Source organism: Neodiprion fabricii, chromosome 3, assembly GCF_021155785.1.
Source record: "Neodiprion fabricii isolate iyNeoFabr1 chromosome 3, iyNeoFabr1.1, whole genome shotgun sequence".
NCBI lineage: Eukaryota > Metazoa > Arthropoda > Insecta > Hymenoptera > Diprionidae > Neodiprion > Neodiprion fabricii.
In genome coordinates this window covers 5,348,235-5,372,500 of record NC_060241.1, presented here as the reverse complement: position 1 = coordinate 5,372,500, position 24,266 = coordinate 5,348,235, and the positions used below count along the sequence as shown (strand labels likewise).

Here is a 24,266-nt window from a genome sequence, read left to right as displayed (position 1 = left end):
AATGCATCACGTACGACGAGTTTTCATTTTTACCTAATATATACCAACTAATATATACATATACGAATATCACGTGATACAGTATTTTTTGAAAAATCTTTAATTCAATCTTATCCCTTTTCTCACATTCATTGACATGATCTGACCTTTCGATTCTCGTTCGATTTTTCGACTGCTTGCGTTTCTCAAGTGAAAGAAAGAGGAAACGAATTGATCACTTTCTGAAACTAAATGGAATAATTTTCACCTTTGCTTTCGTTATATTAACGATCCTGATTCGTCGAATAAAATCAGTCGCGTGTGTGAAAGTTAACATCGTCTACGATCGTTTGTGTATAATCTTGCGGTTACAATTATATTTCTTGCCTGTGTAAAATATCGAAAGTGAAAATTTGAATGGCATAGATTTTCCCATGACCTAGATTATAATTTTTCTACAGTATAAAATAATGCAATTTCAAATTTTTTTTCTTTTTTTTCTCGTATTAAATCGTACGAAATGTTATTTCAACTTACCGTGTGCTTGATAAAAGTGTACGAGGGGGGAAAAAAAAAAATTCGCAACAATTTTAATCGCGTTTTCGTACGAATAACTTGTCACAGTGACACTTGCAATAAATAATTACTCTGTAACGAGATCATCGGAATACCGCGAACATTGATAGAAAAAACAGAGTTACAAATGCGGTTTAATCGGTAAATTATTATCATCGAACGATCGGTCGTATCAATATTTAGTAATACGTTGAAATTTTCGAATGATACACAACAAATCACAACTTTATGTGTAATTTATTTAATACAAAACTTGATGTATTTATTTTTACGCAAAATATCGTCGGATCGCATTATATGTATATATATATATATGTGTATATATGTATTTATTGTTATATACTCGAGTTATCGCTACGCGTTGTTACGACACGTGTCTATAAGAGTAATTCCCGCGTTTTTCAAGACAAGTTTTAATACGCCGTTCAAGATCACGATTGAAACTTGTAGAAAATAAAAAATAAAAAATAAAAACGAATTTTTGAGAAGTTTGATTTGCAAATACAGTAACCGAACTTCACGGAATCCTGTAATATTTTGAAACAACTGTTTCGCGCGGTGAATTTTATTTTTCTTAACAGCTCGTCATTGAATTCCTTTGCGAATTTGAACGGTGAAAAAAATTACAGCACGTTATTCAGTTTAGTGCGATTAAATAGAAGCTTGCTTTTCGTAGGCAGTTTATCGATAGCCATATGACCGAAATTATCGTATTTTCGTGGGATAAGGTTCCTCGAACAGGATGGCGTTGATAACAGGTGTTTTTCATACGCTGGATTTGTTTGGCAATTTTTCAGCTGGAGGAGCAGTTGGGCACGGACAGGATCAGGAAGAGAGGTCGTCCCTGCTTGAGGGTGGCTGCAGTGACAGGGGTGGTGGCGAGAGTCAGGGCGGGGGTGGGCCCAGGGGTGGCGTCATGGACTCTAATCAACAACAATTTTGTCTGAAGTGGAACAGCTTTGGCAGCAATTTGGCCACGGCATTTTCGAACCTCTTCAAAAGCGAGAGTCTCACCGATGTCACCCTCTTCTGCGAGGGTGAGTGAAACCCCGTAATATTACACACGTCCTAAACTGAGAGAAATTCTTAATTCCGGTTACCGCTCGGTACTTGACTATTTTCATTTTTACCACGATCGACGAAATATAGTTATAGGTAGAAAATTAAAATTAGTTTTCCGGCTGTTACCGGAAAGTCTAGTATCCGTTGCTATTCTCTCTGATTACGATCACTGTTGCTAGACTTTCTTGCAACTGTTGCGAAAATTTAATGCTCGTGCAAGAATAAATTGACGTTAAAGCCTTGTTTAACTAAAAAAGTAGAGTAAACCTCGGAAACTGATTTTGCGTGTCAATTACCAAAAAATGATCGACGATAGTGAAAAATGTTTAGGCGTACCTCTCTTTTCGTAATTCCAACAATATTCAAACAGTTTTTTTTAACGATACCTGTTTTACTCAATTTTTCTAGTTACTGTAACGAATGAAATTTTTCTCGATGTATAAAAACTCGATACAATCTTAAAACGTGATTCATTAATTAACAAATAAATTTTCCGCGTAAAGTCGATGAACTTAAATTTGTATTCAATGATATCTTTTTAACAAGGTGAAAGAATCAATATCGAACAATTTCTCCTTGATTGGTCAGTGAATTGCTGGTTTTATTGCGGGTGATAATTTTTTTTTTTCTTGTTATTTTCGAACAGCAAAACCATCACATCGTAATAACAAATCGTTTGAGATAAAATTATTGTTTTTTTTTTTTAATAAGTTTCGAACGAAACGAAATGATTTATTGTTGTTTAGAACTAAGGATGTTACGCAAAATATGTTTACAAAGTTTATAATCATTTGTTAGTAACAAATTCGTGAGTATAACCGAAAGTTCTGAATCGCAAACATTATACAAACAAGACGAATTTAGATATTGATGAAGAAAAAACGAATAAAATTTGTTTAAATTCGTGAAAAATCGAAATCTCGATTAGCACGTGAACTCAAAATTCTACATTTCTGTTTTTACCGTCTAGACAAAATCGCTTATACAATATTCAGTCCGATCGATTTGAGTATCGATATTCGAACCCTGTTTCTATGATCTCAATTTGTTTCTTCCGCAAAAATTATTGGAAGCCAAAAAATAAACGATGAAAATCGCAAAAACGGATATCAGAGGAGAGGATCCTTCCGATTCGCAAAAATTGGACAAGCATCGCGACTTTCAACATCAATACGGTGAAAAGAAGAAAACTTGTGGAAATTTTTTTGTTCTCATCCTCGAGAAAAGAAATCCTCAATTCAGTCCAATCTATTTGATTGTCGTTCCTCGAACGTTGTCCGTGATCTCAATTCGTTTGGTTCCGCGGATTCGCTCGCCTGATATGTCTCGAAAAAATATCCAAACCCCCCCCCCCCCCCCCCCTCGCCAAAAAGAAAAAAAAAAAATGCAGTCAACGCAGCAATACATCAAGGTAAAAAATGATTGTAAAAAAGTTTAAAAAATTTGGTCAGTCGCTTGACAAAATTTCAAATTACGGCGAAACTCGCAAACGTGTGAATTGGCAATTTTTTTCCAAAAACACGCTTCGATACGGCGACTTTATTCAACGCGATTCGCTGCCGATGTCCGACTTAAACGCGACTCGTTCTACTCGATCCTCCTCCGTTTCCACACACGCGAATCGTTTCCACTTTGCGAAACTACGAGGACGACGACGACGCATGCACCGATTCGCAGTTGCAGTCTGGCGAATCGTTGGCTTGACTTCCCCACTCCGAGAGCCGGGAGTGCAGTTGCAAATTGCATTTTGCACGGTTCGGTCTTCCGACGAACGAACGCGCTGCACAAACTCATCGCTGCCTTCGCAATACCGTTTTTGCTCTCGACGCGTGCGGGTCGCGATTTATAAAAATTTCACCCGAAACAGCGAGTCGTATTTCGAAAAATCACTCTTCGATATCGCCGTAATCCTTTTTTCAAAACAATTCTATTCGCGGTTATCGTGATAACGTATATCGAATAATTGTACGTTAATCGTTATCGGTAAAATTTGACGATTTGATCTTTTACACTGTATGATATTGACGCAATTGTATTTCAGATTGTTTCGTTTTTTATTAAGAAAATTTTTTGGAACCATTTATCGTTAGTTTCGCGGTTTATTCGGGATTTAAAAATTTTCGATAAACTAACAAACGAGTCGTGAATTATACGGAGATCGGTTTTTTTTCTATTATCGACGTTGGGTGAACGATCGAACAAAGCTTTTTCAACTTGCAAGGATATTCAAACGCTTCGATAACGAGGATTACTCAAGAAATATACCGTCAAGTGGTGCTGTTCAAGTTTTTTTGTTTTTTTTTATGGTGCTTTCCACTACGGGAATTCAGTGATTGGATTATAAATGCGATGTTTCGTGTATAAAACTGAAGAAGAATAGTTTTGCCGAAATCTGTGGTGCTAAATTATAACGTATATGTGATCCGGTACCCATAATTCCAAATCTTTGGGCCTTCAAATTTTTTCATTGAACTTTATCGCTCGGCCTTGTATTAAAACAAAAGTGAAATCAAAACCAAAAAATTATGTAAATCGAAAACAATCGAAATAGTGAAAATTCAAAATCTTATCAACGACAAAGTTAGCATTTCTAACTTTAGCGAATATCGGTAAACAAATGGAAATTAATGAAATAAAAATGAATATAAGATAGTCGGAATTTAAAGTCCAAAATTAAATCCGCGCGAACAGTTTTCTTTTCGTTGCACTTTCGTCTCACTTTCAATTTTGCGTGACCTAAATAATGCAACCGCGTATTCAAAGACACAATTATATGGAATACCCAAATTTTACTTATTCACAACGGAATAATAAATCACCATGTCATTCTTTATTTCACTTTCCTTTGCATTTACATTTTCGAATATAGACACGATATTATACTTGATAATTAACCGACAGTGATTTGTAAAATAGTTAAACACAATATCGTTTTGAATTATGTTGAAACTTTTTAAAAAAGTTCAAGATTCTCATCACAAAAATAAACAACCTCAAAGATAAATGACAAAACTGCGCCCGAGCGGATTGATTTTTTAAATAATTTTACCGTCAGTGAAAGTCTCGCAGTTTTTTGCGAGGACTTAGAATTGCCAAACGATACCAAAGTCGGAGCAAAATTTTTCCCACCGCATGTGAGAATTTTATTCTCGTTCTTTCCGTTCTCTTCACGTTTAAAAATTCTAACAAACCGTGAGATTTTTAACAATAAATCTATCTTACAATACGTCCGTCGACGAATATGAATAGAAAGAAAAAAAGAAACTCAAAACGTTCTTTTTCCTGACATATTCTTAAATCAAATTACGAGACTTTTGTAGTCGGTGAAATTTGAAATAAATTGTGATACTTGAGAACAATAAATATGATTTAGAATACGTCGATACGAATATCGATGAAAACCAAAAAAAAAAAAAATAAGTAACAAAACTTGAAAGCTTCCCTTTTTTTCCTGAAAATTCCCTGACAAACGACGACGATCGATAGAAAATAAAGCAAAACAATCGGTGCAACTATTTTTCAATCCATCGTAAAAATCCGTTCGAGGCTCTCTCTCTCTCTCTCTCGTTGATCTAGGAGCGTTATAGAAAGAAACTCGACTCGCCGCTGCGCAGCCTATGAATAATAATCGTTGGTGAAATAGCTGCGCTTAAGAGTCGGCGATTCCTAGCTGTGGGCTGGGTGGCCTGACTATCGGATTAAAGTAGGTCTGGGTTACAGTTAGATATCCAACGAGAAGCCGGAGAATGGTGAAGGCGACTATTTGCCACGGTATTGCGCTGCGTTGCGTTGCGTTGCGTTGCGTTGCGTCGCGCTGCGCTGCGCGATAGTTTGCGTCCTCCGTGATATCGGCTAAACACGCGTGCGCGTGTCTGTGTCTACGCAGCGTGAATGCACGCCCTCGAAAACTCGCGCGTATATGCGTGTATACATGTATATACATATATATACACACATATCCGCATAGGTTTGCGGTGTTAGAAAATTCGAAGGCTTCTCCGAGCCGAATCTCCTCGTCTCGCCTTGCCGCTTTCAATGTTGCGCCGAACTCGTCGATTCTATACACTGAGAAAAATTTCATTTGTTACGGTGCCTAGAAAAATTCGGTAAAACAGGTATCGTAAAAAAAAAAAAAGTGTTCGAATATCGTTGGAATTACGAAAAACGAGGCGCGCGTAAAAAACAAACAAACAGAGGGTCAAAACCGTTCTATTCGAAATCTGTAAAAATTTATGAAAAAATATGTCTATGAAAAACAAGGCAAAATTCTTTGAAAATAAGGGTGAAAAGAACGAAAAACCGTTTAAATAGGGGTGGAGGGTTTCTTTCAACTCGTTTGTATGTCGGGCTTATTTTTTCTTACATATTGATTTAGTGATAGTCGATTCAACTTTGTTTGAAAATAAATTTTCCATTCGCCTTTTTCTCTCTTACTTTCGAAGATACGAAGATGAACGTGGGATACTTTTTTTGACTTCATTTACTTATCAATTTTTTTCTATCTTGTACCCAACAACTTTTGACATTTTGACAATCATATCTTTCGACCAAGTTGTGGAGTTTCAAATGAAACGGTTCGACTCCATTTTTTTTTTTTTACACCGATTTCGGGGATTCGATTGGAAAATTATTCATCAGCATTCGATTCGGCGTAATTCAGCGAATTTATAACCCGAGAATCAAGGTTTCCGGATTAACACCTAAAAAGTACTTACGCGTATAGATTTTTTTTCTCGTTCTACCAACTTCTAGCATCTAGCTTCTAGCTTCTAGCGCCGCTGCGGTAAACTTCAGCGAATATACACACAGCGGTACGTTAGTACGAACAAGATATCGCGAACAGGCTTTCACACCGCGATATGGCAATGCTGCATTGGTCTCTGTGCGACCAGTTGCGAATAGGTCACGTGATATCTCAGGGCCAAAGTTTTCGCGTCGAACATTCGTTAGAACCTTACAGGCCGCCGCTTTTTAGAAGCTCCTCTTCTAATCGTTAATCGCAGTTTTTCCCCCACTCATTTCCGCTCTTTGTCTCTGCTTCAGCATCAATTTTCATACCCGAGTTTTATTTTATACGAACAAATTCACCGCGTGGCTAAGAAAAACAAAAGTACAAAAAAGTAATAACAATAACTCTGAGTTACCTACGTTTCATACGTTTAAACAATTTCATTTTCTTTGTCTTCTTATCTCTGCGTACGATAGTTTTCCTTTTTTTTTTTTCTTCTTGCGCACCGATTTGATATGTAAATAATAAATAATAGAAACTTTGTAGATTTTCTTCTATCTTATATCCGTAAGAATTTTTTACAGATCGGGGGAAGAGAAGAAAAAAAGATTGCTTCAACTTTCGTACATTTAAATATGCGAATTATAACGGAAATGACAAAGAGCAAATTATTAGATACATAAATCAATGCTTTGTTTCAACTTGTTTTATTTTTAATTGAAAATATCACGAATATTTTTTTAAACGATCTCGATGACTGAATTTCGAGAAACCTTATTTTTACAATCGTCCAGCTCGCTTGTCCAATCGTTAATTAAACAAGTCTTATCGAACGAACGAACTCAACTTATAATTTTCCAAACAACAAAAAAATGGTACACAAGATGCAAAATCCGAGTTGAGAAGCGTACGTGGACTGAGAAAAATTTTTATTTCTGGTTACCGCTCGGTACTTGACTATTTTTATTCTTTACCACAATCGAAAAATATAGTTCTAGGTAGAAAATGAAAATTAGTTTTCTATCTGTTAACGGAAAGTCTAGTATCCGTTACTATTCTTTGTCGTTACGATCACTGTTAACTATATTTTCTTGCAACTGTTGCGAAAATTCATTACTCGTGCAACGATAAATTGACGTTAAAGCCTTGTTTAACTAAAAAAAAGTAGAGTAAGCCTCACAAACTAATTTTGCGTTGCAATAACCAAAAAAGTATCGACGACAGCGCAAAATGTTTAGGCGTACCTCGTTTTTCGTAATTCCAACAATATTCAAACAGTTTTGTTAACGATACGTGTTTCACTCAATTTTTCTACTTACTACAACAAACGAAATATTTCTCAGTGTGCCAATTGAATACTGAGTTATTCAATCCAATGAGAGTAGGTAGTAACTGCACTGCGCGATTACGCAAGTACCTACCTACATATATAACCAACGATTCTACGCATCTATGCACGTTTAATATCCGGTACAACAAGCGTTGAAAAATATTATATACACACACATATCGTTCAACGCTGAGAGAATTTAATTTAAAGCCCTGCATGAATGTGCTTGGAAATTTTTTTTTTAATTCAAACGGTTCAATAGTTGCAACATTTTTAATGAGAAAAAAAAAAATTCACAATCCGCGTGTTATATTTAAATGGGAAATTTCAAATGGCCAGCGACACCATTTAAAATTGAGCTAAAAATTTTTCCACACGTCAGAATCTTTTTCTCAGTAAATAGGTCCTTTGAAGACCATAGATTCGATAGGTTAGTTCCTTTTGTTCAACCCAACATATATATATATATATATATATATACATATATATTAGGGTGTTTCAAAAAAAAAAGACGAATTTTTTTTTTTCTCATGGTGTCCAAAAATTGATAGTATACTTAAGAACAAAAATTTTGGCGCCAATATGAGCTCTTAATGTCAATAGTAAGGTTTGCCTCTATCCATTTCTTTATTTTATATTCAAATAACAAGGGAAAATTTTTTTTTTTTATTTTTGAATTTTTATTACTTTGGAACGGTTCATCGTAACGACAATCTGAAAAAAGAGATTTGTAGGAAATTTCACGCTCTACAAAAAACGTCTGAAGATCAAACTCAGATCAACCGTTTCAAAGACATCGGCGATCAAAAATAACACTGATCAAAAACTTGAAATATTTTCCAACAAAACTACAAAAAAATATCATACGCCATATTTATATTATTTTTTTTATGTAAAATTACTTTAATTCTGTTAACCTTAGACTGTAAACTTTTTTTGCCAATTAATTAAATTAAATACTCGACTCACAAAAAGCACAAACACATAAATCCAAAGGTTAAAAATATCACATAAATGATTTTTGGGTCTCTTTTATAACAAATTTGTTTTGTTTTTTTCTTCAACCAAATGCTAAGAAATTTTCTTGAACAATTAATTCTTCATAATAAAAAACAATATTAACAACTTGTTATAAAAATTTTTTAACTTTCAAAAATAAAAAAAAACTTACTCCCTTGTTACTTAAATGGAAAATAAAGAAATGGATAGAGGCAAACCTTGCTATCGACATTAAGAGCTCATATCGGCGCCAAAATTTTCATTTTTAGATATACTATCAATTTTTTGACACCGTAAGAAAAAAAAAAATCGTCTTTTTTATCGAAACACCCTAACATATACATATATTTCCGAGCGAAACGCAGTACGCTGCACACATTACACGTGCATCGCGTGCATGATCGGTGCAACGAGCAGCGGCAGAGGCAACAGACTCGGAAAGAGAGAGAGACAACCGACATGCTAGTTTTAAGAATATGGGTCACGTGCATAGACGTGGCTTCTGCCAGTGCGCGGTTTGCGCATGCGATGCGTATGTAAACTGGTAGGGCATCTAGGTCGTTGGATTTGTGTGCGGCACGGCATGGTGCGCTGTGTGACTGAAGAAAAAAAAAAAAAGTTAAAAAAGGGCCGATGCTCATCCCAGCTGCTGCTGCTGCTGCTGCTGCTTCTGCTGCTTCTGGTGCAACGAGCAGAGGAGCACCGATATAGCATTATCTAACTAGGTCAGAGCCACTCGCCTTGCCGTTTTTATTTCCAACGAACCAACGACGCGGCTTGTACAGCTTCATGGTGTGACGTTTAGACGCCATCGTGACTGAGAACCAACCTTTCGCACACACGCTTGACGCACCTGATTCTAAATTGAGTTCATCGTGTTTCCGACGAGGCTGCAACTGATTACATCGACTACGGAAGCTCGTTGGTTTATCGTTGGAATCATGCTTGTCCGGATTTTCTTCCCATCATATTCGTTTTTGCGACCTTTCGAATCAGGGCCGGCGACTTGTCATTTTTTTCAATCATGGAGTTCGTTATAAAATTGATAACGGAAGGGGTTTTCTTTATTTACTCTTATCACAGTCACATGGTATTTTCGTCAACGTTACATACATTTACACTTTCGAAACACTTTAACCTACTTAATTGCACAATATTTTTCAATAAAATCAAAATTAGCTTCAAGCTTCGACATTCCACTCATATTCGTGATATAGACTCGATTGATTTCTGGTCCATTGTTTCTATGTAAATCAATCTAGATACCATTATTGATCCAAGATACGAGTTTTCCACCTCTGTATTTCATCGGAACCTACATATATTCTTCGATAGTGCAGTTTGGCCGATAGTCGAAAATCGATCAGATCCCATTTTACGTGGTTCGTTGACTGTCTCGGGAAAGAACTTTTCAGTCCACGTTGATGAAATGGTCTCACACTCGAATCTGGGTCATCGGTTGAAGTGATCCTGCATTGTGGCTTTTCAACTTCCACATGGAAGATCCGATACGTGGCGGTAGAATTGCGTTGTTTTTTTTTTTTTTTTGGTTTTTTGATGCAAGTTCAATTCGGAATCGACGGATAAAACCGCAGAGCTTTTTGCTAGTCACGAGTCCCCCCCCCCCCCCCCCCGATGATGTTGAGGAACGCTAACGATGATGAAACCGAAAGTATACATGGTGCAGGACAAATAAAAATAAAAAAAAAAAATCCCCTTTTGTAGCAATTCCTGAATAGATCCGATCGAAATAATTCTCTTGCCATTCACGCTCTCGGTTGCAAAAGTTAAAGAGTCGTAGATTCCAGAGATTGGCCATATATAGCTACCAATGACGACGAACGAGCAGAGAGGCGTTTCTACATGGATCTGATTCACACATCTCCGTTTCTGTAAAACGACGTTGCAGTTTTAGATTCGAGTCACTTCTCTTTCCGGCTAACTCGATTCCAGTTATAATTTTGAATTGGCAATTTCTCAAGCACCGCCGTCCATTGGAATATTCGAAAAATCGTTCGTTCGACAAAGTTTCGTTTATAGTTCGTTGGTTTATAAAACGAGAGAATCGTACGACGCTTGTTGTTTCTACACACGTGTGACAAAGTGTCTGCATCGCGGTGTTGTAACGTAACGAGAATCGCGGGAAGGAATGAGAGAGGGACCGGGGAAAAAAAAAAACTGGCTATTTTGCAATCGACCATAATCGCTGTTTTGCATGTAATAAGCTGATTCATAACCGCGTGCATAAATATAGGCATGACGGACGCGGGAGAGAGAAAAATAGAGAGAGAGAGAGAGAGAGAGAGAGAGAGAGAGAGAGAGACGGCGAACTGTGAGCGACCGCAACGTTGCCAACACGCGTTGCGATATCGTGCAGCGGTTAAAACGCGTTTCAATGACCCCTGGCAATGGGTGGCCAACGGCCAATGTCTGCACGAGAAGTCTGGCGAAAAACAGCGAACCGAGAAACGATGTCGGGCAAATTTTTCCTCTCGGTTCTGTCTACCTCTCTCTCTCTCTATCTCTCCTTCTCTTTCTTTTTCCCAGGTTTCGGCTTAGTTCGATCTCGCTTCCTCGTCCTTTCTTTTTCTCGACGTCACAACGCCGCGTGCACATACTGCAGAACCATGATTTCGACGAACACTCGTCGAGAAGCATCGCCGCATATCGGCGTCATCGTGCATTGGATAATAATAGCTCGTGGAAAAAATAAACGAAAGAGGAAAAATCCCGCATAATTTATTTCAGGTTCGTATACCCTTATACACGTACAAAAGCGTTTGCCACAATGTATTTAGTCACGTTCGCCAATCTGACCGAACCGATCTCTTTGGGCTCGTTGGCTCGCCTTCGTCGTTACAACCATATCGCATCGTGCGGTTTTAGCTGCAGCTATTACCGAACGGACAGCTTTAATTCCCGTATGTTTAATCCCAATGTCCTTGATCCTCTTATTGCCATTTCAGGAATGCTGTACACATCTTTGATCGATAAGGTGATAGGTGTGCTTCTCGGTACTTTGCGAAAACTCGAAGTGGACAAGTGTCGTATGAACGGTCCGTTCTTGGTCCGGTGCAATTTTCACACGGGTCTTTTGACTCGACCTTGAAAACAACACGAGCCTTTGTCGACGGTATAAACCGTGAACGACACTGGTTCCATAGATATAAACCTCCTACACTCGAGTGGACGTCAAATCTTTGTTGATGTATGTATGAATTCGACCATGAACTCTTGGACACATGATGTGTGAAACAAGAGCGTCGGAGAGTCATCTCTGTGCAGCACATCGAACAAGGACAATCAGAGGAATAATCCACTGAATGTGCATCGTCGCGTTTTTTCGTGTCGTGGGTTAACCGCGGATAATGGTACAAGGTGCAGAAGAGAGAGAAAGAGAGAGAGAGAGAAAGAGGTAGGAAGGAACTACGGGCGCGAAGCGGAGATGATCGATGGAGAGTGCAGCGCACTCTGTGTGCCCCGTGCTTCTCTCTCTCTCTCTCTCTCTCTCTCTCTCTCTTTCTCTTTCTCCTTCTCGCACTCCCTCCTTCTCTCTCTCTCTCTCTCTCTCTCGGTCAGAGAGACCTTGGGCTTGGTTATGTGCCACGCAATAGTCGATCCGTTGAGCGAAGTGAACGCACTCGGCGGTTGGAGCAGGCAAAGTACACTTCCTGGAGTCAAGGCTTCCACTCCATCCACCGTGGGGCACGCGGTTCGTGCATTGCCAGTGCGGTTCGCCCCCCCCCCCCCCCCCCCCCCCCACCCCCCTTCGCCCCCTTCGCCATCACCCGACTTTGACCGTAAGTACGATTTCGATCGCCGCCATGGCCGACTCGCTTCGCTCTGCTCTCCGTGATGCAACAGGATGCCGGCCATTACCCCTTGCTCCAGAATCGCTGTGTGTGTCGAATCCATCCGCGCATCCATCCTCCAAACGTATACGACGAGTGGTGGTGGTGGGTCGTTCAACCTGCATCTTCCAGGCCCATTATGCGGACCCCCTATATATATATACGATAGGACACACCGCCATTTCTCATGGCTGCAACCTTGAATTCAACGCGGGCCGACTGTTCCTATGCCCGATTTTAAAATCCGTTCCCGTCATCGACCCTCTCGTTTAACCGGTTCTTGGATTCCGACGTAGGAAATCACCCTGAATTATATAACCGAGTTTTCGGTCTTGATTCCAGGAACGCGGAACGCGGTCAATCGTTCCAACATCGCTAAACTTTAATAAACTTTTTGGAACTATAAGATTCTTCGTTGAACACTGTTCGACTAATCGAGAACCGTACTCGTTGTCAACGTTGTCTGTTACGCATTCGTGAGATTCAGGGAAGAAAAGATGATTGTTCCGAAATTTCAGGTGGCGGTACAAATATGGCCGCGATTCGTTCACCTGGAGTTTTATTTCAGCCATAAGTTCACTTCCGTCGATCGAAAATCACCGGAAGTTTTTTCGTCTCGAAGTTGGCGATGGCAAGATACGGTAAAGTCGCGATTTTGCAAAAATCGAGATATCACTCGCCGAATGTCAACATCCGAACGATTTATCGAAGTACCGCAATTCCGTACAGCTGATCAGCACCATCGGTTTTCCTCAAAAAATCATGTAAAAATTAACATTCATGTAACACCTCGAAACTGATACTGCGAATTTCTCGCTAAAATATTAACAGTAAAAATAATATCAGCAACGTTTGAGGTTACAACCGCAAACATGTGCAATGAGTGACGAGTTGGAATTCCTGCCCAGTGATGTATAATTCGATTGTAACAGGGTTATATACGCTTTATCTGCGACGATAAGACTCAGCGGAGTGGCGAAGCGAGTAGCTCGGATATTGACACGAGCTGTAGTCAGCTCGCGAATATCTCTCGCGCGTTATATGTTTTCTTGCACAGTGTGCGAGTGAGACGGAATCGTACGATGCGGACTTTTTAGGCTCGTACAATTAAGGAATCAAAGGTCGATCGTCGACAACCATCGCATACAATGTATCGAGGCACACGTGCGGTGCTTGTCTGATATTCTCTTACCCCTCCTTTTCCCCCCTCATACATACGTGCTTACCTACCGCTTCAAGACTTTTTCCACACATCGAGCAAAAAGCTTCGGGGCCACGGAATTATGATGTATCATTCGCCACCGCGAGGACTTGTTTTGCTTTCCTAATCTCACAGAGCCTAATCATTCACTAATATTCGTCTATGAAATGGTCTTGTGGTTACATATAGCTATACTTGTTTGCCACATGCGGATATCTTCCTATTGTATACTAATGGCAGATGCACACGTCGATAAGATGCCGATTCGATGTAATACATTGTTGCCAGGGATATGCACGTCTATCGCAATTCCATGTGGCATTGACAATGTATAATTGGAACGCTACGTAACGTCTTGATTCTTTGTTATTTATTTTTTTCTTCCTCATTTGTTTCAGTCTTTTTATCGCTTAGCATCTCGAAGTCGACCAATTTTTAGAACAGTTTTTTTTTTTTTTTTTTTTATTTTTTTTATTTTTGATTTTTTAATTTGCATTGAAATTGTTTTTTCGTCCCGTACGTATCACATTGATCCTGTCGTATAATTCTGTTCCTGATAAATTATTCTACTTTCGTTTTTTTTTTTTTTTTTTTTTTTTATTGTTCCTAGAACATTATCCGTTATTTATTTTCAAATATTTGAAAAAATTATTTGGCCAACTTTCTCAAAGAAATCGAAAAAATGACGAATCATTTCTTCAATATTTCGTCCATACTTTTTCTTTCGTTCCTTCTTATTTCTTGCCTTCCTTTATGCCGTTTACGTTTCTTTCTGACAGGTACATTTATATAGACGTATATTACAGTTCGCGTATAACATATTATTATATCGGTCGTTCGTATCTGAAAATTGTAAATTAGCGGGAACAACATGTGTGTGTGTATGTGTGTGTGTGTGACACACTGGCCTTTTGTTAATCAAGTCTTCAACGAATAATTTAACGCGGTCGTTTATACGTAACGGATAAAGGATAGAAATTTTTTTTTTTTTTTTAATCGCGTCTGATCGAGAGAAAACAGAATACAAATATCAGCCTTTTGCATCGGAATCGCGTCGAGTCTGTGATAAAATGTATGTCATGTACAGGAAAACATTTAATGGGAACAGAAATAAAGACACGTTGTAAAAGAAGAGAAAAAAAAAAAAAAAAATAGTGAATGATCAGGGAACGGTATTGAAAATGTAAACATGAATCATTAGTCTGTCTGATAAGACGGAGTCGAGATCGTTGATAACGAGAGCTTGGGTATTAAATACCGTCGGTGAAAAATGTGATCGAAATCGACATACATACAATGTAGGCAGGTATGTAGATTAGGCTTGCACATTTTTAAACCACACGCGCCACCGAGGTGATAAAAGTCGTCCAAGACGCTTTACGAGTATTCCGTGTGTCGTTGCATTCACACATTTAGATATACATTTGAAGACACGTGTCACATACGCCGCATATATATAGAATAATTGTGCAAAAAGATAACGACTCTTTTATTATGCTGTAATGGCGTTGAGATTCTGGTTTTTTTCTTTTTCTTTTTTTTTTTAAATTTATTTTACCCAATTATTCATTTGGATTTTTTTTTCCTCCCCACTTTCTAATACATACCTCTGTATTACGTGTAACACGTTTATTTAAATACTTGGCAAGTTGAGATTATTTTTTATACAAGATATTTATGTATAAATAATAATGTTAAATTTTTTATTATCAACTAGGAATTTGAATATTAATTTTGGAATTTTGCACCGTTTTTGCCATCCTTACAACCGTCACAGAAATATAGAACCGGTTAATGCTCCGATGGCAAGGCCGCAGCAGCAGCTGCTGCTGTTTCTGTTGCGGAGAACTGATTGTGAGCGTAATTATTTGGTACGTCGTCCGGCGTTTCCGGTCTGCGGCTATCGCGAAAGGGAACGCTTTTATTCACTTGGAGGAAAATAGTAGAAAGTCGATGAAATACCGCGTGAAAATCTGCAACGAAATTGGGAATCGTAATTACATGATTAATAAATCAACGAAGGAATCAAGATGAAGGAGAAAAGAAAAGTCGCTATTCGACGCAAAAAAAATTACCTTTCATCGATCGAATCAATATTTTGACTTAAAATAAATAAATTAAATTTATCACAGCTGATCGAATACGGGAGCGTAATTAAATAACGAGTCGATGAAAAACATTCGATAGTGTAATTTTCTTTTTATCAAAGAATTAATAACTTTAGAATATTTGTATGTAGAACGTGACGGAAAAAAGTTAATCAAAGATTGTTCGAATTGAACTTCAATAAAAAATTGCGCGCAAAAATGTTAAACCTTTCCTCAATCTTAACCTGTCTAATTACTTTTTCCGTTATGTATTACAGTTGTATAATAAGTTTACAAAGTTTTTTCGATTCTCGTTCAAGAATTCAATCGAACAACCGCAGCGTGCGTCTGCAATCACGAATTTAACGTTCGCCGCGAATAATTGAAAAATAAACAAACAAATAAAAAGTTCAAGTATAGCAAGATAGCGATGAGCAAAGCGTGTAACGAATTATGCTTACAAAATGCGAAAAAAAAATAAATAAGAAAAATTTAAAACAATAAGAAACGGCTGCAGAAAGAAACGAATACGGGAAGATACGCAGCGGGATTCGCAAACATACCGTATATAGGCATAATATATAATAAATGTAAGCCATTCATAAACATTATTGTGTAACAGTTATATTTTTATGCATACCTACTCATATCACCTACACAGGTATAAGCATGTACAATATATGCGTACTATACACACATTCGACAAATTATGTATATGGATGTGCTTTACTCGTTGCGATTTTATTTTATCTCGCTATTTTTCTGCTCCACATATATATATATTTCTCTCTCTCTCTCTCTCTTCCTGTCTTCTCTTTGATGTTCTACTTCGGTTATTTCAATCGTTCACCTGATATAGTCGTGATTTTCCAACATTTGTACATTTCTTTTTTCTTTTTTTTTTTTTGAATACAGGGGAAAAGTATTCGTGTAAAAATAAAAATTGCAGTAGGAAAATAAGAATGAATTAGAAACTGTACAAGGCGAAGAGTATGAAAAAAAAAAAAAAAAAATTGCGAATTACACATTTATGCGCAATAATGACAAGAATAGAAATACGATGCCTGATAAAAATATCGAGATTAAAATTAAAGACAAACTGGCTTAAAAGTGTAGTATTTAATATTAAGTATGATAAATGTTTACAAATTTTCTATCACAATGTCGATGCACGACGCGTTTGAAAGAAAATAATCAGAGCTGTCGTTTAGTCTTCGGATTCTACCTTATGAATTATTTCTTCATTAACGATTCGGTGCATAAAGTTAGTAGGTACAATACATATGTAAGGTATACATGTAACCAGCTGCTGATCATTTTTGCAATGTACGTATTATACGTACAAAGTACGCAAAGTCTTCATTGTTTGCGAATAACGAACAATCGAGAAAGATGGATAGACGTACAGATAGATAGATATATAGATAGACAATAGATACAGCGAGACGTGGGAGGAGAAAAACCACGAATTACGGATACACTCGGATGGCAGAGGGGGCGGGTGCTGCTGCTGCTGCTGCTGTTTCTGCTGCTGCTGCTGCTGCCGCTCCACGTGCAGGAGCCGGCAAAGCGTCGTCGGTCGTTTACTGCTCTTTGCCTTGAAATTATGTAACGAGGCAACTGTAAGGATTCCAGCCTTCCCGCACACTCGCTTCGCGAAGTGTATAGGTGCGCATTACACGCATGCACGCACACCGTGCCTTTTCTACACGTCGCGCCGATCGCTAGTAGACGGTAGAACCGCCTGTACACACGCGCAGCGCACACAACGCACGTCGCGTTTGGCGGAGCGCGTTAGTAGCGCGCGAAACGCGCGGACCCCTCGCTCGCTCTATCGCTCTATCTCTCTCCTTATCTTGCGCGCACGCGCCTCCGCGCAGCCGCTCTACCTATCTCACTCTCGAACCCGAGGCGAATCCCCCGCGACACCGACCTACGTTAGCCTTGAAGATATGAATAGACGGTGGGGAGAGTGCACTGCACTCTTGCGTAAGCTGTTTTCTTTGAAATTTTTCGCACACATAAATTTATAAACCCTGCACGTGTGCCATTTTCATTGTGTGTGTATGTGTGTGTGTTACACTCGCAGAACGTCCCGCGGATATATTTTAACGCGAGTGCGACGAGTGAGAAACGCACGTTCACACAACTACGTGCAGATTGTACACGTGTATCTTTATACCTATGTCATGTACGTATCTATCTACACCATTTACCCAAAGGCGCTAGCTCCTGATCCATCGGTTCGATTATACATATATATATGTATGTAATGTATGTATGAATGTGGATGCGATATTATGGAGTTCCCGCGCTCTCGAAATGGCTCGATTTATAATGTATTAATGCTGACTGGAAAAAGAAACCAAATAAAAAAAAAAACACGAGGGAAATAAATTTGACGTAAAAATAAAATAAAACGTTACGATGGAAAAGCCTTGGCGGCATCTGTCAATCGGTTGCGGTGCCTCCGGTTAACCTCGAAATCCTATCGTTATATCGTGGCGTTGCGAAGATTGGCGGGAAGATTGAAACTCTCGTGGAATTTCTTGAAGAAATTTGGTAGTCGGTTTTGTAAATTCAAGGCAATCTTGAAATTACACGATACATTCGTATTGGAACGTGGTTATCTTTTCAATGTTGCTGTATGATTAAAGATATTTTATTCTCGGTGCGCAAGCGTGAATAATTTCAAATATACCGATATAAGAAGTATCGAAAATTTATCTGTAAGAACAAAAGCTTCAAGCTTGTGAAAAATGTGCGAAAACTCCTTGACAATCTTGCAAATTCGAAGAGTGCTAAGCTGCGTGATATTCGAAAAGCGTGTTGAGCTCCGAAAAAAACTAAGAATAGTTCAAAATGGCTGAAACGGGATATCAAAAATTTAGGCAATTGACCGGAAATCTAAGAAATCTCTAAAATATAACCATAAAAATCCTGACTGCATCGAATATATGAACATCGTCCGGAAGTGTGACGCATTTGGCGGGCAATTGTAGTTGAAAAAAATGAGTATCGCGAAATGGGCGGGTGAAGACTGTTGCAATATCAGATATTTTTCCGTACTGCTGCGATGCCGTTCGGTTTGAAGAGACAGTAGTCGAAATATACGTGCAAAAAAAAAAAAAAGAAAAAAACAAAAAAAAAAGAAAGAAAAAATCCCGAATTCGAAACAGATCCGGGCCGAGGAATTTGGCCGAGTTGCGAGCGGTTTCCTTGTTCTTAAATCTGTGCTATTGGCGCGCGGCGGGTTTAGATATCGAGGCGTGTGTGACGCAGGCAGGCAGGCTGCGTCGAGGCGGTAGAATAAGCAAAGTTTTGTCTTCAAGGGGCCGCGGAGTTTGGCGGGGCAAGGAGAGTTGCTTCTGAACACAAAGAAGGAGGAACGCAGAACTGGTATCGTATCTGCAGTGTGCGTAGCAGAAGCGGCACGCATGTAGAGGTGCACGACTGTGCGCCGCACGCGTGGAGCGGAAAACGCACACGGCGAACTAGGGCGTGCGCAAAAAGCGGCGGGGCGAGGGGCGGGGAGGGGTGCAGAAGAGCCAAGACGCCAGGAGCGCGCTGCGCTGCGCCTCCCGGTTCAGGCCAATGACCCAATGTGGGCGATTGGCGGTTTCGAGCTTCTAAGTTCGCATTGCAGGATTCGCTCGCTCGCTCGCTCGCTAATCTGCGCGCGCAACTTCGGCGCAGCGATCGCCAAATACCGCGCGCTCATGTCCGTGTGTTCGCTGGCATCGCGGTTTCGTATTTACAAACACACACACACACACGCGCGCACGCACGAATCACACCGTGTCAGGAATATTTAAAAATATATACCAATGCTAAATTACATTTAGGTACAGACTCGATGCACGCGCCGTATTGTCGCGATCGTTTTTTTTTTTTCTTTGCACATTTTCAAAAAAAAAACACGCCGTTCCGCCTTCTGTGGAATAATTTTTTGATATACATCTAACACGTATCCGACGTTCATGTTCTGAATTGACTACAAAAATTGTTCCATAGTAATCGAGACTGGCCACTTTTGGTCAATTTTTCGTTACAGTGTATAACGAAGTGTATTCAACTCGGTAACGATTTTTTTTTTTTTTTTTTTCTTTATTTCAAGTAGATAATACAATCTCCGACGAACTAAGAACAAGCGAACGTTTTAGAATAATAATTCTGTATGTATCGATATTGATTGAGAAAACTGAGAAAAAATAAAAAATAAAAATTGCGAATTCAAAACTGTTCGTTCCAGCACTACCGTTATTCGTTAAGAAAATTAATGAAAAATAAAAATGTCGTTGGAAAAATGCGTACGTGCGTTAGGTGTAACAAATTGATATTTCAGAAGACCGAGTGCGTTCGTTTCGTGAGTTTAATCGCGTCGTGCATTTACGAAAATAGCGAGCATTCGAGGTTTTGCGCGGGCGATGCGCGCGCGGTTTTATTCCCGCGTTGCGTCACGTCTTTTCGTCTCTTTTCATACCCCTCCCGGTGTTCGTATTCTCGGCTTCTTCTCCTTCTTCCACTTGTTACATGTTCTTTTTATCTTTCTCTTTCGTATTTTGTTTTTTTTTTTTTTTTCTCTCTCTTCTTCTTTCCCTGTTCTCTTCTTTTACAGAAATAACTCGCTTTGCAAAAATACACATGCGATCGGGGCCAAGATACTTCGCGTGCGCCGGGAGTGACGATATATGCATATACATATACATATATATATACATGTATATATACATACATTTATGTGTACATATGTACACAAGATAACTTCTATGTATAGCGTTACATATATATTCATATTTATAAGTGAACGATCGCTGAACTCGGAGCGGTTGTTACAAGCGTTTCAGAGGATTTCTTCCGCGATGCAATTTGAAATATTGTTTGAGGCCATTTTTTTTTTTTTTTTTATCCTTTGTTTTTCTTGAAATATTCAAATTGATCGTCATCGCATTCTCGTCACTTGAACCACTGAATACTATCCTCACTGGTTGACGTGTGAAATTTTTATTACGTCAAGTGTCGCTGAAACGTTGCGGCGAGAATGCGACGCTAGTCATTTCCGGTTTCTGTTGCCACGCGGATTGCACCGCGAATTATACAATAATATATATACGATGCGTTCTCCTATCTGCAACCAAGCTCATGCTTAAACATATGTAAAACACACACATATACATGCATATATACGTGCAGGATTTCGCACGAACAAGGTTCTCGACTCGACCAGCGCAGCGGTAAATTACCGGAATGATCGAGCTATATAGCGGAGCGGGTATATAACGACCAGCTAGGTTTTATTTTTAAACTACGGTTGAAAATTTTCTAGAATTTTAATATCGCGCTATATGTGTATGAACTGCTGCAGTTCTTTTCGATGTTACGGTTGTCTTTGTATGTTTGATAAGAATTTTGGAATTTCCACGATGTTTCGTCGGGTATACAATCACGACGATTTTATACCCCTTGCATCCTTATATTTTCTGAATAATATTTTTTTTTCTTCCCAGAAGAAATAATACGCTTTCAAAAGCAATTAATTCATTGATCGAAATTTGTAGGAAGAGAAAAATTATCGTCATTCGAAACTTTAGTTATCACTGTTTCAAAGTTTAATGCAATTCTTTTCTTCGATCGACGTTTCGAGAGTTATTCTCGAGTATAGCCGATTAATCGAAATTGTTGTATATAAACAATTGGATCGATAAATCGATCGATTGACGAATACATATTTTATCGGCAATGGATCAATCGTTACAGATTTAAAAGCTCGTTTAAAGCTCCGTGAGCTTTTAATAAATCCGTCGAACAACAGTACTTGGAGTAAATAAGTACACGTATTTCGATTAATTATCCCGTTACGAAACGAAGAAATAAAATAAGCGCCTTCGGTTCTTGCTTGTGAAGAAGAATTAATCTCGTTCCCTCGTTTCGACGTCGCAGCTCCGCGGAGTGAATTCAACCGGAAGCCGCAAGAATCCGACCGCGGTTCTTAGCCGCAAGCTCGTCGGGCGTTAGAAAAATGTAGGAAGTAAAGTCGAGCGGCGTGCGATGCGACGGCTTCAATTCTCGCTCTCGTTGCACACAACAGCCTGTCGCAACAACTTCCGCGCACATCTTTTCAACGGGCAGCTGCGTCCTGCATCGAGTTTTACAAGCCGACCAACCGAGATTAATTCTCACTCTTCGATGGATATCTGGGACACGATTCGGTGACTTACGCTCTCGACGCAACGCGAAGTAACGCGGCGCGACTTTCGATCTAGGTGGAGGGAGGATGAAAGGAAAAATCAACGTGAAAAATCACGCGGGACGATGTCGTGAGAAAGAGCTTTGTACGCACTGAGAGAAATTTTTAGTTCTATTTAAACAATTTTTTTTACCAACGATACATGTTTTCACTGAATTTTTTCTAGTTAACGTAACAAATGAAATAACGTTCGGTCGACTATGTTGTATAAAAAAGCTGTGAAACTATAACGAAAACCGTGAGAAAAAGTTATACATGACTCATGGTCAAAGCCCTCTTTATGCAACGTGTATACGTACACCTATCATTGTACAGACTTACAAGTTTGTCGGTTCGATGCGGCTCGTTGATATTATAAACTTTCGACCCGAGTTCTCTGAGGAAGACCCTAAAGAAAGTAGGTACGCGGTATTACGGATAAGTATGATGTATATTTACGCATCAGTCTATAGATGTGTGCGCGTGTGTGTGCAACATCTATACTCGTATATACGCGTGTAATGCCAGGTGCATGAATCGACAGGAAGTGAGCCTCGTTGCAGCAGGTGGAATTTCGGAGGGGGGCAAATTGTGTATTCCTTACCCGCATGGTAATTACGCGATGTGTGTGTAATTTACGGTATATACATAAATTCACACACACGCGCACACGTGTACATTTATATAGCCAACGCGGAAGTTTTGCGGATTGATTTCGGGCTCTGAGACTCCCATTTGCACCTCGTTTTCAACACTGAGAGAAGTTTTTATTTCCGGTTACCGATCCGTCCTTGACTATTTTCATTTTTTACGACGATCGAAAAATATAGTTCTAGGTAGAAAATGAAAATTAGTTTTCTAGCCGTTACCGGAAAGTCTGGTATCCGTTGCTGTTCTTTCTCATCGCGATCGCTGTTGCTAAATTTTCTTGTAACTATTGCCTTATTTAATTAAAAAAGTAGAGTAAACCTCAGAAACTGATTTTTCGTTGCAATTAGCAAAAAAGGATCGACGATAGGGCAAAATTGTTACGCGTTCGTCGTTTTTCGTAATGAACAACAATATTCAAACAGTATTTTTAACGACTCCTGTTTTACTGAATTTTTCTAGTTACTGTAACGAATGAAATTTTTTCTTCTCAGTGTTTCTGAATAGAAATGAAAATAAAAAGGTTAATAATAGTGGAGATAAAGCAACGAAAGATTATGTATCATCTCTGCGTAATGTTGATTCAAATTTATCATCGGTATGTTATTAATGACGATTAATTAACGATGTATTACCGAAACAGTTTTGTTGAAAGAAAAGAAAAGAAAACGGAATTGCCAATTATTATTTGCTAAACCTGTGCAGAAATATTGATGTGTAAAAGAACATGAAGCTTTGAAAATAATAAAAAAATAAGAAAAAAAGAAACAAACGACAGCGAAAGTGAATCGATAATTCGTTCGATACTCAGTTTCGACGCTGGCGTAAAAAGTCAAATCTTACTCGTGTAATTACTCTAATTCGTACTTGCGTGAATGCGTTGTATGAACAGCTTATTAGTGAAGCAACGGGTTTCCTACCGGCTTATGTAAGACATCGGCGGCATCATGCACGTGGCCTCCTGTAATCGAGTATCTATTACACCAACCGCAACGGATGTAATTTATAAAACTAGAATATACGGGTGGAGGACTGGAGTTGAAAAAAAAAAAATAAAATAAACAAATAAAAAATAAAACAAGGAAATGAGAAGGAAAAAGAAGAGAAGCAAAAATTCGAACCAACGATACCTGTGTATTAATAACAACAACAACAACAGCAACAACAATAATACATAAATTTACTTGCGTCGTGTTGCGCGTTGCGAGAAAACTAAAAACTGGCGGCGTAGCGATGAGAGAAAAAAAAGTAAAATAACGAAAGGGGAAAAGACAGGAGTGGACGTGAAAAAAAAAAAAAAAATAAAAAAAGGAGAGAAAAGGAAAAGAAAGAAACGATGGGATGGGGATTACCTAAAAATGTGGTAAATATGTTAATCGGATGACTGTACACTTCTAATTAGTCGTTGGGCAGCCAACCCTTTTGGTACTTTGAACTCGAGTGGCGCATTCTGTTATTTGTTGATGGTTAAAGGCTGGATACGTAAGGTTGGATACAATGTACGTTACACGGGAACGAGTCGAGTTTAGAGATTTTTATCGAAAGCAAAGTAATATTATACGTACATACACGGAACTC

The 24,266-nt window shown here is 38.7% G+C and overlaps 1 protein-coding gene across 1 annotated transcript in view; it reads left to right on the top strand.

The window, feature by feature from the left end:
* The window catches only part of LOC124178406 (zinc finger protein chinmo), an 88,819-nt gene that overhangs the window by 24,539 nt on the left and 40,014 nt on the right, over positions 1–24,266 (top strand). Inside the window, exon 2 of the mRNA XM_046561695.1 lies at positions 1,353–1,592. Coding sequence (XP_046417651.1) covers positions 1,353–1,592 — 240 coding nt within the window. The remainder of the gene's footprint in view (positions 1–1,352; positions 1,593–24,266) is intronic.